This window comes from Oryzias melastigma, linkage group LG16, assembly GCF_002922805.2.
Source record: "Oryzias melastigma strain HK-1 linkage group LG16, ASM292280v2, whole genome shotgun sequence".
NCBI classification, from domain to species: domain Eukaryota; kingdom Metazoa; phylum Chordata; class Actinopteri; order Beloniformes; family Adrianichthyidae; genus Oryzias; species Oryzias melastigma.
In genome coordinates this window covers 7,984,925-7,999,193 of record NC_050527.1, presented here as the reverse complement: position 1 = coordinate 7,999,193, position 14,269 = coordinate 7,984,925, and the positions used below count along the sequence as shown (strand labels likewise).

Genomic DNA, 14,269 nt, shown 5'->3' with positions numbered 1-14,269 from the left:
TAGCAAAGACAGATTTCTTTTTTTTTTTTTCTTGCATGGTCTCCTGCTCACTGCACCGTGCTCCTCACAGAGAACTCGTTTTTCTGCTACTTGAAACGAACATCACTGGATGTGCTGTCGACACAGAGCCGCTCTCCTATAACTGAGGAGGCGCAGGATAAGTGTTTGAGATTTATTACCTCTGCTGCATCTCTCAGCAGAAGCTCCAGGTTTTTTAAAGACAAAAGGAGTTCAGTAGGGCATTGGCATGCAAAATGTGAGCTTGCCTTATGGCATGTTGTGTTTGCAACTCCAAATAGTTTCAGAGGTACAAGCAACACTCTGCCAAGACATCAATTTGACAAATTCAGTCATCATAAAATCTATGCATTATTTCCTGATCCTGCATCTGAAATGGTTCTGTTGGCCAAGCCCTGTCACATAAATTCAGATTAAAAACGCCTGATCTGAAAATATGTCCTGTCACTCCTGAATGCTGGTCAAAGTATAATTTAACCAAGAGGAATATAAGGGGGTGTTCACTACCACACGCCCCCCTCCCCTTGGTTAATCATCAATCAGTTAAAAACTTCTCCTTTGTGCTCCCTCAGCACATTTTTTGCTCCCTCCTCATTTTTTATTTTTTTTTTATTTTACATCGTTCTCTCTCATCTCTACTTTTCTGCATCCCCTTCCTTTGGAAAAGCCCTCCCCATCCATCCCTCCTTCCGCTTCGTTTATCGCCGCACCTCATTACCTCTGTCGCCCTTTTCCTGCAAGCCTCTTCCTGTCCTCTGCTTCTGCGTCGTTTGTTCTCAAACTTTGATCACGGGGAAGGCAAGTGAGGCGACACAATGCTTGATTTATTTATCCCTGGAGGATGTGAAAGAAAGGATAAGAGTTTTCGGTGAAATTCTGTCAATTCATCACCTGGGAAATGTTGTATCAAATTATCGGTTAAAAAAAAACTATAAATGCTTAAAAATAGCGTGCATAAGCACACAATCAAGAGAAATACATTTAATTTGATTATTTTTCAATATCTGGGAAAATAATTAAATAGAGTCTGTTCAGAACAAGATTTATCTGATAATTTATTTTTTAAAATTATTTTTATTATTTTTTGCTGTGTTTTACTATGTTTTTAGCTTTTATTATTTTATTATTTATTTTATTAACTCTGTTTTAATTTGATTTCATTCACCTTTTGTACAGCACTTTGTCATTCTTTCTGGGAAAAGTGCTACAGAAATAAAGATATTCTATTCTATTCTGTTCTATTGTATTCTATATTAGGAAAAGGATTAATAACTATATGTATGCTTATCGATGTTTGTCTTACCTAATAGAAAATCTTATGGATACTGCTTTTCTATCTCTACCAATACCAAAAAATATTTCCTAAAGTAGAAATATGATAAATATAGATCTGCTATGAAATCCCCTTCAGCTGTGGGAGATCTGACCCTTTAATGGATGTCCATGGAGAAAAAGAGAAAAAAAGGCTTTCACAGAAGATATCCGTTTCACTTTTAGAGCATTAAGTTGTGCAAAAAGGTATAAATTGTAAAAAAAAAAAAAGAAAAAAAGAAAGTAAATGTGGTCTTTGTAAAGACTAAATGATTTTGACTACCCAGGATATGGAATTCAAATGAATGATAATCTATGAAGGTCCTGCAAACTTATAATTAAACCCATTAGATCATGTTTAAATGGATTAGACAAAAACAGCGAGTACGGACCAATAACTCATCCACAATAAACAACTCAGTGAGGTGAGCTAAACCAAATGAAAGAAGATAAAAAACAAGACGCTTCTGGCCTTCATAGGTTCTAGAAAATAACAGCCGTTTGCTGCTAATTTACAGCTTCTGATTTATTCATCTTGTGGAAGTTTGATTTTATATGCTTTCAAAGTAGGGACAAAAGCAGCGATCTTAGACGAACAGCTGTTATACTTCATCAGCGTATGACAGGTTATAAAGCAGAAACCCTGGAGTCCATCATTTCACAGTAAGACAGGTAATCACTGCATGAAAAATATTCTATAAAGATGACAGCGTTCCCAGCTGAAAACATCCGGGCTGCACTTAGCATGCTAAGTTTTGAAAAAGAAAAAAAAAATCAATAAAATGAGCTTCTGTCTCTAGAAAGAGGGATTTTCAAAGACCTGAAACTATTTAATTTGCACAGACAAACATAAAGAAGGAGGTGGTTATTGCACAGAGGCATTGTGTAGAAGTTGTTCCATCTGTCTCATATAGAGGACGAGGAAAGACTATTCAGGTGCAGTGCAACCACTTTTTAACATCTGACTCCATTTGTACATTTGAAGTCAATTTTTCAGTAAAGCCCGAGGTCTTCTGTCATATAAAACTTGGCTGAGAAACTGGATCATGCAGCAGTACAATGCAGTACGATAAAATGAGTAAAAAGGTGCAATATCTAAGTCCAGACCACTGACTGTATAGGAGAGCTGGACTGAATAACTCCTCGTGTTCCAAACAGGAACTGGTTCCAAAAACCTGAAATTGGGAAATAATTATTTATTATTCTGTCAATATAACTGTCAATGTAACCATTCTTTTTCTGCTGCCCTTTTTGATCATCATACTATTTTTTTTATTATATTTTTTCTGTATTCCAAGTTATTCAAGGTATAAACTGACCAATCAGAAGCCTCAATAAAAGTTTGAAGCATTTGATTCAATGAGTTATATGTACAACCTACTTCTGCTTTCTGTATATGACCGCTCATCATTTCCGGTTGGAGTAGTGGATCATTGTTTATGTGGAAATAGTGAAGTATTAGGAGTTTTTTGGAGCTACCAAGAGTCACTATAAATGATGTTAGGTGCAGTGTTTGTCTTTCTAACAAAACACTCCAAAATAAAATACAAAAAGGATTTAAATTCCAATTTGCTAATTTGCTAATGCTATTCACACGTGTGACCTGCTCAAAAGCTGATGGAAATTCCTGTTGGTGACACATAAAATGTGCATTCAAGATACACATTGCTGCACATATTTTAATAGCATTCAAGGCTAAATGTTGCCACTGGTTGCATGTATTCAATGCTAACGTCTCGTTAGCTTTTATGTACATAGAGCCTGGTGAGCTACAGACACGGTCGTACGAGGGAACCATTTGGTGTATTAACCTGAATTGTAACATAATGTTAATGTTAATCATTCCTCCGGGTCGGTGCGGCCAAGTAAAAAATTCACTGCACGTATTTAGAAAAAAATGAAGTGTGAATAGTCCTGGTGATGCTATGCGATGATATCTAATTATAACTATTAGTATCTTTATGACCTGTTAGCTGTGTTTCAATTACTCCACAGCAGAGTGTTTCTCCATTTTTGTTAATCTAATTTTCCGTGTCAGGTAGAATCAGTCTGAGACGTGATACTTTTTCCTAAACGTCTCAACACAGGTGAGGTTACCGTTATCTGCTACCGCTCGATGAAGAAGGCAGAGGCACCTCATCATCTGCTGAGAAGATCAGTAGTCTGAAAGTCACTTCAAAGTTTGGTTAAATGTTCAACAGCTTTTAAATGTTCTAAAATGACTATGTTTCACCTCAGGAAGTCATGTGATCATACAGCACATGGTAGTGTTTTGTGAGTGCTGGCTATTTTGGTGTTTCAGGAAGCCAAACTTTCTCTTTTTGAATGCTATTTTGTATACACACAATGACAAACTAATATACAATGTAAGAAATAACAAAAATTAGACAATACCAGGAAGAGTACAGAGATTTACTAAGTCGATGTATAAAGTTCAGTCTATCACTGCTTCCTTACAATTTCTGATTCCAACATAGCGACAACAATATTGTGAAAAAATGGTGACTGAACTGACTTAATTCTGATAGAACTGGAAGCAAGTCGCACTCTTATACAAGCAAATGGTTGAGATGTAATTTTTTGGTCAACAGTTCAAAGGAGTCAGGACACAAATTTGGACATTTTTTGTAGGTTTTGTGAAAGATCAGACCTTGTAGTTGTCACATTAAATGTTGTTGCTCTCCCAACTCCTTATAGTTTAAATAAAAATGGTTTTGTTGGGTAACATCCTAACTTTTACCCAATATTTGCTCTCCACTGTACACATCATGAGAAATATCTACTATTTCAATGTTCTGCTGTCTCTGACAATTATTGTGCTTCCTTCTCCACATTTTTTAGTCTGCACATCTTAGAGGAAGTCTTTTGAAAGTGCTATTCCAAAGTTGGGTGCAGCCATGAGGATGGCAAAGGTGCATATGATGTTGAAAACGCTGAATCCAACAAGGCAGAGGCGGTCGATGATGGCGGCGGCGAACTGCCACTGCTCTGCCAGACTGACCTGGCGATCCTGCTCGCGGACGCGTTCAACCAAAAACTGCACGTCCACCAGAAGAGCCTGCAACTGGTTGTCCACTGCAGCAGACCGGATCATGGCGCTCTGGGAATGTAGAGCAGCTGGTCTCCCACACTCGGCCTCCAGGCCACACGGCACGGGGGCCGCAGTCGATGAGTCTGGCTCTGGAGCGGCTGGGGGCTCCAAAGGGGGACTCCCAAGTTTGGAAGTTTGCAGGTTGTGATGTATTGGTAAATCTCCAACAGGTCCTCCTCCCCCCGCTGTGCCTCCATCTCTTTCTCCTCCAACAGGCCCACAGTTCTCCCTGCCATGATTGATGACTCTGCTCCTCTGCAGTGGTTCCAGGTCTGCAGAGGTCTGGAAGCCCATGTAGGGCAGGTGGCCATTAGGCTGAAGGTGTGGATTGGGGCTCGGGTCTCTATGGCCTGGGTTGGGGAGCATCACTGCCTGGGAATTGGACCTGTGATGAAGTGTGTTTGAGAGAGGGTGACTCAGCTGCACCAGGCTGGCCTGGAGGGAGCTGAGGCTGGGCGGGAGGATGGATGGGGCTGGGGTGGGGATGGTGGTGGTGGTGGTAGTGGTGGTTGTTGGGGAGGACAAGGTCTTGCTACGGGAGTCTACTTGGCTGTTGGAGAGAGTAGGTTCTGCTCCCTCGCCGGGACGCTTCATCCGGAGAAACCAGGGCACCCACTGCAGCAGAACCAAGTGCACCTGACAATCAACAACAGCAATGAACACCAGAGAACACAGCACGGTGTAGCTATCACAAACATCCAAGCATTTGTACTGAAAAACAGTGCAAACTTGGATCTCTAGACATTTTGTACCTGATGTGTAGAAATGTTTAATTTAAAAACCAATATAATGGGAAATGGTTGTGAAAAAGAAAGTAACTGTAAGTTTTACTATTTTTCCAAACAGGAAAAAAATAATCTACTTGAGGCTTAAGGCATCCAGACAGACGGTCCTGAAGTTGCCTCTAGAATAATCTCATATGAGGTGTTTGCGACCACTTAAGTAACTGCAATGTACCTCGTTTCTGAGGCTGCAGAACAAGCCAAAAACCATCAGCACTTCTCAGCTATGCTTGAAAATTGGCATGAGGTGTTTGTGCTGATCCGCCGGGTTAGCTTTTGCCAAAGCCAGACATCTTTTCCTTTTCTCATTTTTGAAGGGACAATGCATCAAAAGTCATTCTCCGGACCGAGCAATGCTCTCAGAAGAGCCAGACTTTTCTCTGGTGAAGCAGAACTCTTACATATTTCTACAGGAGGAATTCTATGATGCTTCAGGTAAATATAATATACTAATATTTCACATAATCTCACAATAGATTATTTTAAACCGAAGGAGGACTGAAATATTGTTCATTTTAATTCAAGTAGGTGTATTTCTTTACTACATTACAAAAGTATACACAACCATTTCACCTTTAATGTTTTTCAGGTATATTATTTTTATCTTTTTTTATTAAATTAAACTTGGTAACGCACCCAACGTGGCATTTGTCCGCTGTTCGGAGTGTGATGATGGAACTGGAGGACTATGACTGTGGCCACCACTGACATCCCAACAATCACCATGGTACTGGCAAAGTACTGACCTGAAACACAAACGGTGCTGTTCTGACACTCTGTGTGTTGCAACAATTCCAGAAAACTTCAAACAACTCCAGGAAAAGAGCAACTAACCAATCAGTGGCACCGAATCAGAAGTGGCCGGCATGATCTCTGCCACCATCAGCATGAAGACCGTCAGAGAGAGCAGAACCGTAATGCCTAGGAACACACAGAAGAACCCCATGGAAGTACTGTAGATGTAAATGCAAATGTCTTTGTGGCATTCTAAAAAGCATATTTGCCCCCCCATGACAATTTTTTAATTAAAAAAAAAACCCTTCCCAGTAGTGTTTTAATTATGATTATGACGTTTTAACCAAAATTCCACAACCTAAATGTCTTTAAAAGCTATTTTTCATGTTGATCTGAAGCCTCTGTTTCCAAAATCTCCTCAGAGGGGGCGTGGCTTTTGGAACTGAGCTGAGCAGCTCAGCCTCTGAGTGTGGTAAATGTATTGGGGAGTATTTGTAAGGTTAATGTAAGTTACATCCACTTATGATGCCCTAACTTTGAACTCTAGTCATTAGTGAGGTGCGTGTTCTGGATCCTTAGTGACCGTGTAATGCTTAACACAAGGGGTGATATGTAAATGTCCACACAAACACTGATTGACTAATTTCCTCATTTCTAACAATCAGAATGGGCACAAGGGGCACGCACTTATCACCTAACCAGTGCTAACAGGCAGTGAGGTTCACAGGATTTTGGAGGGGTTGCCACCTATAAAGGTAGTTCTAACTAAAGCTTTATCTTCTACCTTACTCTTTCTGTTTTCGTCACACTACCATTATACTTTCACCCCCTGTGGCGGTGGAAAAAAATACTTGGACTGACAGTTCTCTGTTAATCCCATTTAAGAATGACTAAGTCACTGCTGAAAAAACGGTGAGAAATGTAAAGCTGCCACATTTTCCCACTCATAGAGAGCAGCCTCTATATCTGTACTCTACTCACCAAGGCTGATCTTCTCCCCAGAGTTGGCTGGGAGCAGGAACACCAGCAGAGTCATTGAGGAGAGGAGTACGCATGGAACAAGGAGGTTCAGTGCATAAAACAAAGTCCTCCTTCGTAATGTCACCACAAATGTAACGTCGGGATAAGGCTCTGCACAGCAGTCGTAAAAAATCTCATGACGACCTCCGGGAACCTCTGAGAGGAAAAGAAAAGACAGAAACAAAGGAGAAAAAAAGGTTTAAATATGCAGAAAAATGCAGAAAATGAACACTGGCAATGACAAAGTCTACTTGAACAGTTAAATCTTTTTCACATAAAATAAAGAAGAAGATCAGGGACACTGAGAGTCTTTGTTTTATTAAAAAGAGATTTTTTTTCTTTGCATTAAAAGACTAAAGTCAACATTCTAAGACTTATTTGCTCATTTTTGGCATTGAGAGATCAAATCAAAATACTGAAAAATGTGAAATTCTTCAAACAAAAAAAGAAAATTATAAGAATAAAGATGGAGTTTTGACTTTCATCTCTAAAGATTTTCCAGCCTTTGGACATGTAGGATTCAAGGATTAAAATCAGAATTTTGAACTAAAATCAGGATTTCAGGGGGAAAAAAACATTGTTTTAAATTAAAGTCTAAGTTCTTAAAATTAGTCAGAAATTTCAGGTTTCATTTATTTTAGATTAAAATCAGAATTCCAAATTCCAAATCAGTTTTCATCCATCCATTCATTTTTTATTACTTTCGGGGTTACAGAGTTGACCGAAGCCTGTTCTGTTGGGCGAAGGTGGAGTACACCCTGGATAGCAGGGGAGTAGGGAAAAATCTTTGGCAAAGTTTCATTTAGCGATACTTGTATCGATTTGAAATGCTGACAAGACGATATTTAATTCATTATTCATGAGTGTATTTCAGTGTTTTGTTATCAAGCCTAAACCCCCGACCGCTAGGTGGCAGCACAGCACACTGAACGTCTTTGAGCATCTCTACACCGCGACCAAAACAACAAGATCTTGTGGGAACCAGCTTGTTCAGTCAGTCTTGTGGTTTTTGTTGTTATGAGACATATACTTATTAGTTTTGACTTGGGATGAATACCAAACCGAAACTCTGTACAACATTGCTGCCAGTATTAGTACACAGTTGCAGTGCTTAATGTTGTAAAATATGCCTTTCTTTATTCGCGGTTTCACGAATTCACTGATTTTTTTTCAGTCATGTGACTCTTCTGGTCCGTCAAAAAAACTCTGACAACTTAAGGTGCTTGTATGAAATGATTGCATCAAAAGGAGGCGCTGCACTGCTGAGGTGCATGTCCGCACAGTAGAGCGCAGCTGAGCCCCCTCCTCTCCTCATGCCCCTGCATGGAGAAAATTCAGAAAATGGCCGCGGGAGTGGGGGGATTTTCCGTATTTGCGGATTCGGATGCCTCGGTCCCTAACCCCCTCAAATAAGGGGGGAATACTTTAAAACAAATTTGACCATTTTATTACAATGAATGATGTATTACTATTCAGGTAGAGTTTTTTTTTCCAAGTCATACTCTTTAAAAACAATAGGGAAAAATTGTTATGTCGCAGTCTTTGGATATATCACGATATGTATCGTATCGTGAGACAGGTATCGAGATATGTATCATATCGTGAGACAGGTATCGAGATATGTATTGTATCGTGAGACAGGTATCAAGATATGTGTCGTATCATCGAGATATGTATCATATTGTGAGACAGGTATCGAGATGTGTGTCGTATTGTGCGTGAGACAGGTATCGAGATATGTATCGTATCGTGAGACAGGTATCAAGATATGTATAGTACCATGAGACAGCCATCGAGATATGTATCGTATCGTGAGACAGGTATCGCGATATGTATCGTATGGTGAGATAGGTATCGAGATATGTATTGTATCGTGAGACAGGCATCGAGATATGTATCGTATTGTGAGACAGGTATCGCGATATGTATCGTATCGTGAGACAGGTATCGAGATATGTATCGTATTGTGAGACAGGCATCGAGATATGTATCGTATCGTGAGACAGGTATCGCGATATGTGTCGTATCGTGAGACAGGTATCGAGATATGCATCGCATCGTGAGACAGGTATCGAGATATGTATTGTATTCTGACACAGGTATCGAGATATGTATCGCATCGTGAGACAGGTATCGAGACATGTCTTGTATCACCAGGCACTTGCCAACAAACACAACCCGAGTGGATTGGTCGCCAGTTTGTCGCAGGGCTACAACCACTCCCACATGCACTAATACTAGTCAAATTTATTTTATTTTTCTCAATTTTATTTATTTATTTCAATTTTGATAAAGAGGAAACAATTGTCAGACCCCACAGAAAGATCATATTTAATTGGCCCTTATGACGACTCTTCTCGTATCCTGGAACAGATAAAGAATTTTGGGGATGCTTCGTTGAAACTCAGTTTAAAAATGTTGGTGTAATAGTTGAAAAAAACTCCTTTGGAATATAATTTGGCATCATAATAAACCCTAACAATAAAAGGACAACAAATGGTCACAGCCGTGTTCCAGTCGTACCCATGAGGTCCCACTCTCCGTTGGGCATGTATCCCGACACATCTGCCTCCTTCATCTGGATGTCAAGCAGCCAGCCGTCAAAAGTCCATGAACCAAACTTCAGCTCGCAGCGCTGAATGTCGAATGGAAACCATCTCACATCCACATTACATGTGCTGACAAATATTCCTAAAAAAATCCCCAAAAAATGTATTCAGTCATCATTATTGCCCCGGGATAACCCTGTCCAAATCTATGAGTAGAGTGACTAAAATCATAAAGTTATGGTCACTAACTTAACATACCTGGAGGTAGAAACTCACAGAAGCCGCTGGAGTTAACCAGCACATTGGTCTTAAAGGTGGCATCAAACTTGTCGTGAGCGCTACAGGAACAAAGCAAACGTCACAGATGTGACTCATAGCAGGTGGTGCCTGAGTGCATTTGTGAGAGACGCACCTGTTGTACAGTAATATATCAGGTGTCCAGACCTGGTCGGGGCTAAAACGAAGGTTCTTCACTCCAGGATACTCTGACTGGTTCCACTGCAGGTAGTGGTCATACCACTGCTGGGAGACACAAGAGCACATCTATTTAACAAAGTTCAGTAAATAATTTGCTTCATCTTCTTTAAAAATGTTTCTTTTTTTATTTAATGCTGACCAAACAAGATACTCTGGAAAGTTCTTCAAAAAAATAAAAACAGAGTTTGGATTGTGGCTTCAGAAACAAAGCTGACCCAGATTCCTCGAGGTCTCCTGATGCTGAAACAAAGACGTGTTAAAAGATAGACATGATGGAGGGAAGGAAGTTGTCATGGTATGGTACTTCCAGGATAATCCAAGTCAACCCACTTCTCGAACGATAGCATCTGCATACACTCACCATCTGCAGCCAGGCGTTAGTGGTGAGGATCTGGTTCTTTTCATCCTTCAAGTACACAAAGAAAAAAAGGAAAATACAAATAATTAGGTTATACAAAATACAAATTGCTTAATTCTACACAGTTAACTCAAGTGGAGTTACTTCATTTGGTAACCTAGAAACTTTAGTGTTCGGTGTTTTTTATTTTTTAAGTGTAGACGTGTGAAACTAAGAGGGCAAGCCATCAGTGAGGTGCTCCATCTGACTTTCAAGTAAAGTGTCCAAAGTGCAGGTAGCCTTTAAGAAAAGCGCCATGGCAACCTGGTCAGAATGTGCCCTGAAAAACTCTCAGAACATATGATGTTAAAACGAAAGCTGAGTCGTGTGGAGGTAGGAGTATCATGACTGTGGTCAGATTGATTTTTTTTATTATTGATTTTTCACAGGATTTTAGATCTGGTGGTTAAAAGCAGTTCAAAGCAATCCAAATGGATCTTAATGCATCAGCTTTGTGTTTGATTTTTAGTTGTAAGTCTGAAAGCGATTTTTTTCTGCATGTTTCCTGTGTTTTTATTTGTATTTTTTCATTAGATGAACTCATGATTTGTGAAGAATAAATGAGTACTGATTTGCATACCACATCCATGACCTGTATTAGAGTATAGGAGAAGTGCACAGTGAGGGCCTGGGAGTCGTTGGCCACCGGTCTTTCCATCGGGTTGTAATCCCTCAGAAGCTCCTTGAGCAAGTAGCGCTGGTGTGGACCCTGCACTGACACTGCACAGGGACGGAGGAGAGAGTTAGAGAGGAAAAAATAAATAAAAGCAGCTGCAAGATGGCAAAACAAGAAGAAATCACATCAAAAAGTAATTTGTAGGATAACCTAATGTGGATATATGAATCAAATTGAGCTGAAGATGCAAAAAATAGAACCAAACAGAAGAGCATTGTACTTATCTTAATCAATTACATCTCTGATTGATCTCTAGTTGGAGTCTTCCAGCAATAAAAATGTCAGTTTCAGTCGGAGCAGAAAGAACGGAGGCCATTAAACTCTGAAACACCCCAGACACGCACAGCACTCACGACAATGAGAACAAGGAAAACCTTCTATTCCTGCTGTACAACTCTGCTAAGGGCCCTCCGCATTCACTGCTCACAATGTGAGCCCTCTTCATTTAAATGGTTTCATTCTAAACGCACGTGGCGTGCAGACACCCCGTAAAGGTTAAAAATCACCGACGTGTGCGTCAAACATTTCCACATCATTCATTTTGACGCAGAAGGACTAAATTAACAGCAGAAAGGGCTCAATTAAATGGGTGATGGTGGAGGCACTTCCGATGAATTATGTCAAATCTGTAGATCTATCTACAGACCTTGAACACGTCCATGTGAGTGCATAGATGGTAAGGCTGTAACTCATATTAATGCTCCTAAAGTGTCTATAATATGCAGCTTCATCATTCTCTCTGAGCTAATCTGTGTTCAGCAACATGCAAAGCTTTGGACGCCCATGAACTCCAGACACATTTTTGTTCCATCTGAAAGAATGCACCCATTTACTGCATTCATATTAAAATTACAACTGAGATTAATTGAAATGTATCACGAAAAAAAGCAGTTTTAGCTGCTACAAATATGATTCAGCAACATTTTAAAAGACATCTTAAATTAACTCTTTCTGTTGTGCGCACAAAGAATAATTGTAAAAATGAAATGTATGAATCATCTTTTTATTTTAAATAGAAAAAAAGCTGCTGATAAGCATTGCAGCCTTGAATGTGGTGTATTTTCACCCACATATTATGTTGGAATCTGAGTCACTTTGACCCAATCACCACACAAGGAGCAGAAAATATGATTCTCCCTTAAAGATGATCTGTGATTTAACAGATAAAATGCAACACCCCTTTCCTGTCCTGGTAGTGCGTCTTGTTAGAGGCGCACCTGAGATATCGCACCTGCTTTTATCCTGACTTATTTTATTTTATTTTAGTGCTAATCTTACTTAAAACACTTCATTTCTAGTTTTCCTTAAATAAACCTAACATTAAAATTAAATGGCTTCTAAAGTTCATTAACAAAAAAAGTCTTATTTTTTTTGTTGAATATTTTAAATACATAATCAGTGAAAATGATGTTTTAAAACCCAAATCCCTCTGCTTGGGCTTTTTATTCTTCATCTCAAACAAGTAACTCCTTCTAAACTGAGCTTTTGCAGGCACATAATGACAAAAAACAGTCACTGCAGGCTACATAGAAGGAAAAAAAATAATAAATGCATGCATTTATGATTGCAGCCCTACTCCAAAGACTTACCGCCGAGCTGAGTCGCGAGTATCAACAGCCAAAGAGCCACAGTTTTCCTCATGCTGCATTCCTCTGGTGAGCAGAGGCAGAAGAGAGAAGATAAAACTATAGGAATTTATGATAGTATTTAAAAAAAGAGTAGGGATGGGTGGAGGTGACGATAATCTAAAGAGTAAGATGCAGATATCTTAAATAAGGTGAGGGAGCTTAATAGCAGCTCGGGTGGAGCAGAAAAGGATGGAGACAGGGGAGGCAGACACGCACAGAGTGGGTGAGATGCAGTGAAAAGAGATGCTGTGTGGGAGTCGATCCGATCGTATTGATGAGCTTCACGCTTCTTTGAACTTCAATTACTGCAGGCTTTATATGTGTTCATCTATAGCTATGAAACACTCCATACTGGACTAAATTAGGACTGTTTTGTTGAAGGAAATCCATTAGAAGCTTTTTTTTAAATGAAACTCAAATATGAGACCCACATGGAGCTGTAAAAGAAAAATAAACAGGTGTTACTTTAACTGTATTTTAAATTGGAAAGAAACTAACACAATTTCTTAATATTGTCAAGGGAAATAATGACTAATTGACACAAGAAATGCCAGTCTGATTGAATTTGGTCCAGGGCACGCAGCATAAGGCTTTTAATGCAATACTAACACCTGCTGGACAAATGTGTAAACTGCAATTTATTATTTTTTTTAACTTTCTTTACAAAAATGTTTTTGTTTTTTTTTAGGATAAAGTTGAGACTAAAAACTTTAATCTAACCTAGAATCTTTACACTCAGAAACGCGGGTTGTTTCTTCAACCCAATTTTTTGTTGGCTTTTATTTTTGGGTTACTTTTTCATATATATATATATATATATATATATTCTACTTTACGAGTAGCTTGCACAACATTACTTGCAATAAGGCAATATTTGTAAGACATGACTCATATAGAGAGACAGAGATAGAGAGAGAGAAAGAGAGAGAGAGAGAGAGAGAGAGAGAGAGGATTTAAATACCATATAAGTAATTAAGTATATAATGTCTATAATGGAAGAAAAAAAAACTTCCTTTAAGCATTTTTTATTTGTTTCTTATAATCTGTTTATGATGTTTTGCTATCTAGAGCTGTAACGATTCACTTTATCAATGATTCAATTAATATCGTCATTTACATTTGCCAAAACGATTCATAGTCGATATCGGTTCATTTTGAATTATCCGATTTGATTCAATTTATTTCACTGACCTAAAATCGATCCAGAACATCTTTAACCAAAAATTCAACCAGTGTGACTCAGAAATAAATACTGGTAATGCAGGTGAAGTTTTCCAGATTCCTTGTATTTCTTGCAAGATAATCAAGTGTAAATTAAATGTGTGAGCAAACAAACAAGTAAACAAGAATTAATGGAAAATCCATTTACATTTCAGTTTCATTAAGTTCAGTCCACTGTTGTTTTCCCACATCAAAATAATACAAACAGAACATTAGAAAACACCATTACAACATTGTAATGATGGCCTGATCATTTTGTGCTGCCATCACATGTCTAAAATAGTAAATTAAACCTGCCAAAACAAATGATATCTTCTGATATCAATATGATAAATTTATTTAATTTTTCAATGATTTGTAATGG

General features: G+C 38.8%; 1 protein-coding gene across 2 annotated transcripts; it reads right to left on the bottom strand.

Annotated features, from left to right (window-relative positions):
* Positions 1-612: 612 nt before the first annotated feature.
* Positions 613-13,093, bottom strand: LOC112143176 (neuronal acetylcholine receptor subunit alpha-7). 2 transcript variants are annotated; one of them, XM_024266946.2, is made up of 10 exons: positions 12,646-13,093; positions 10,961-11,100; positions 10,345-10,389; positions 9,919-10,028; positions 9,765-9,844; positions 9,481-9,648; positions 6,919-7,113; positions 6,037-6,123; positions 5,839-5,948; positions 613-5,056 (listed from the first exon to the last, which is right to left on the bottom strand). In XM_024266946.2, the coding sequence occupies exons 1-10, from the start codon at positions 12,695-12,697 to the stop codon at positions 4,181-4,183; spliced, it is 1,863 nt and encodes a 620-aa protein (XP_024122714.1). In that variant the 5' UTR covers positions 12,698-13,093; the 3' UTR covers positions 613-4,180. The 2 variants fall into 2 exon arrangements, with proteins under 2 accessions (XP_024122714.1, XP_024122715.1); XM_024266947.2 differs by having other exon boundaries at positions 9,919-10,025.
* Positions 13,094-14,269: the final 1,176 nt, after the last annotated feature.

Bases quoted from the DNA above. Each gene is read 5' to 3' on its own strand.
- LOC112143176 (XM_024266946.2), bottom strand. From the start codon at position 12,697: ATGAGGAAAACTGTGGCTCTTTGGCTGTTGATACTCGCGACTCAGCTC. The intron at 11,101-12,645 runs GTAAGTCTTTGG...GTCCCTGTGCAG, and splicing joins ACTCGCGACTCAGCTCGGCG to TGTCAGTGCAGGGTCCACAC. The intron at 10,029-10,344 runs GTGAGTGTATGC...TGTGTCTCCCAG, and splicing joins CTAACGCCTGGCTGCAGATG to CAGTGGTATGACCACTACCT.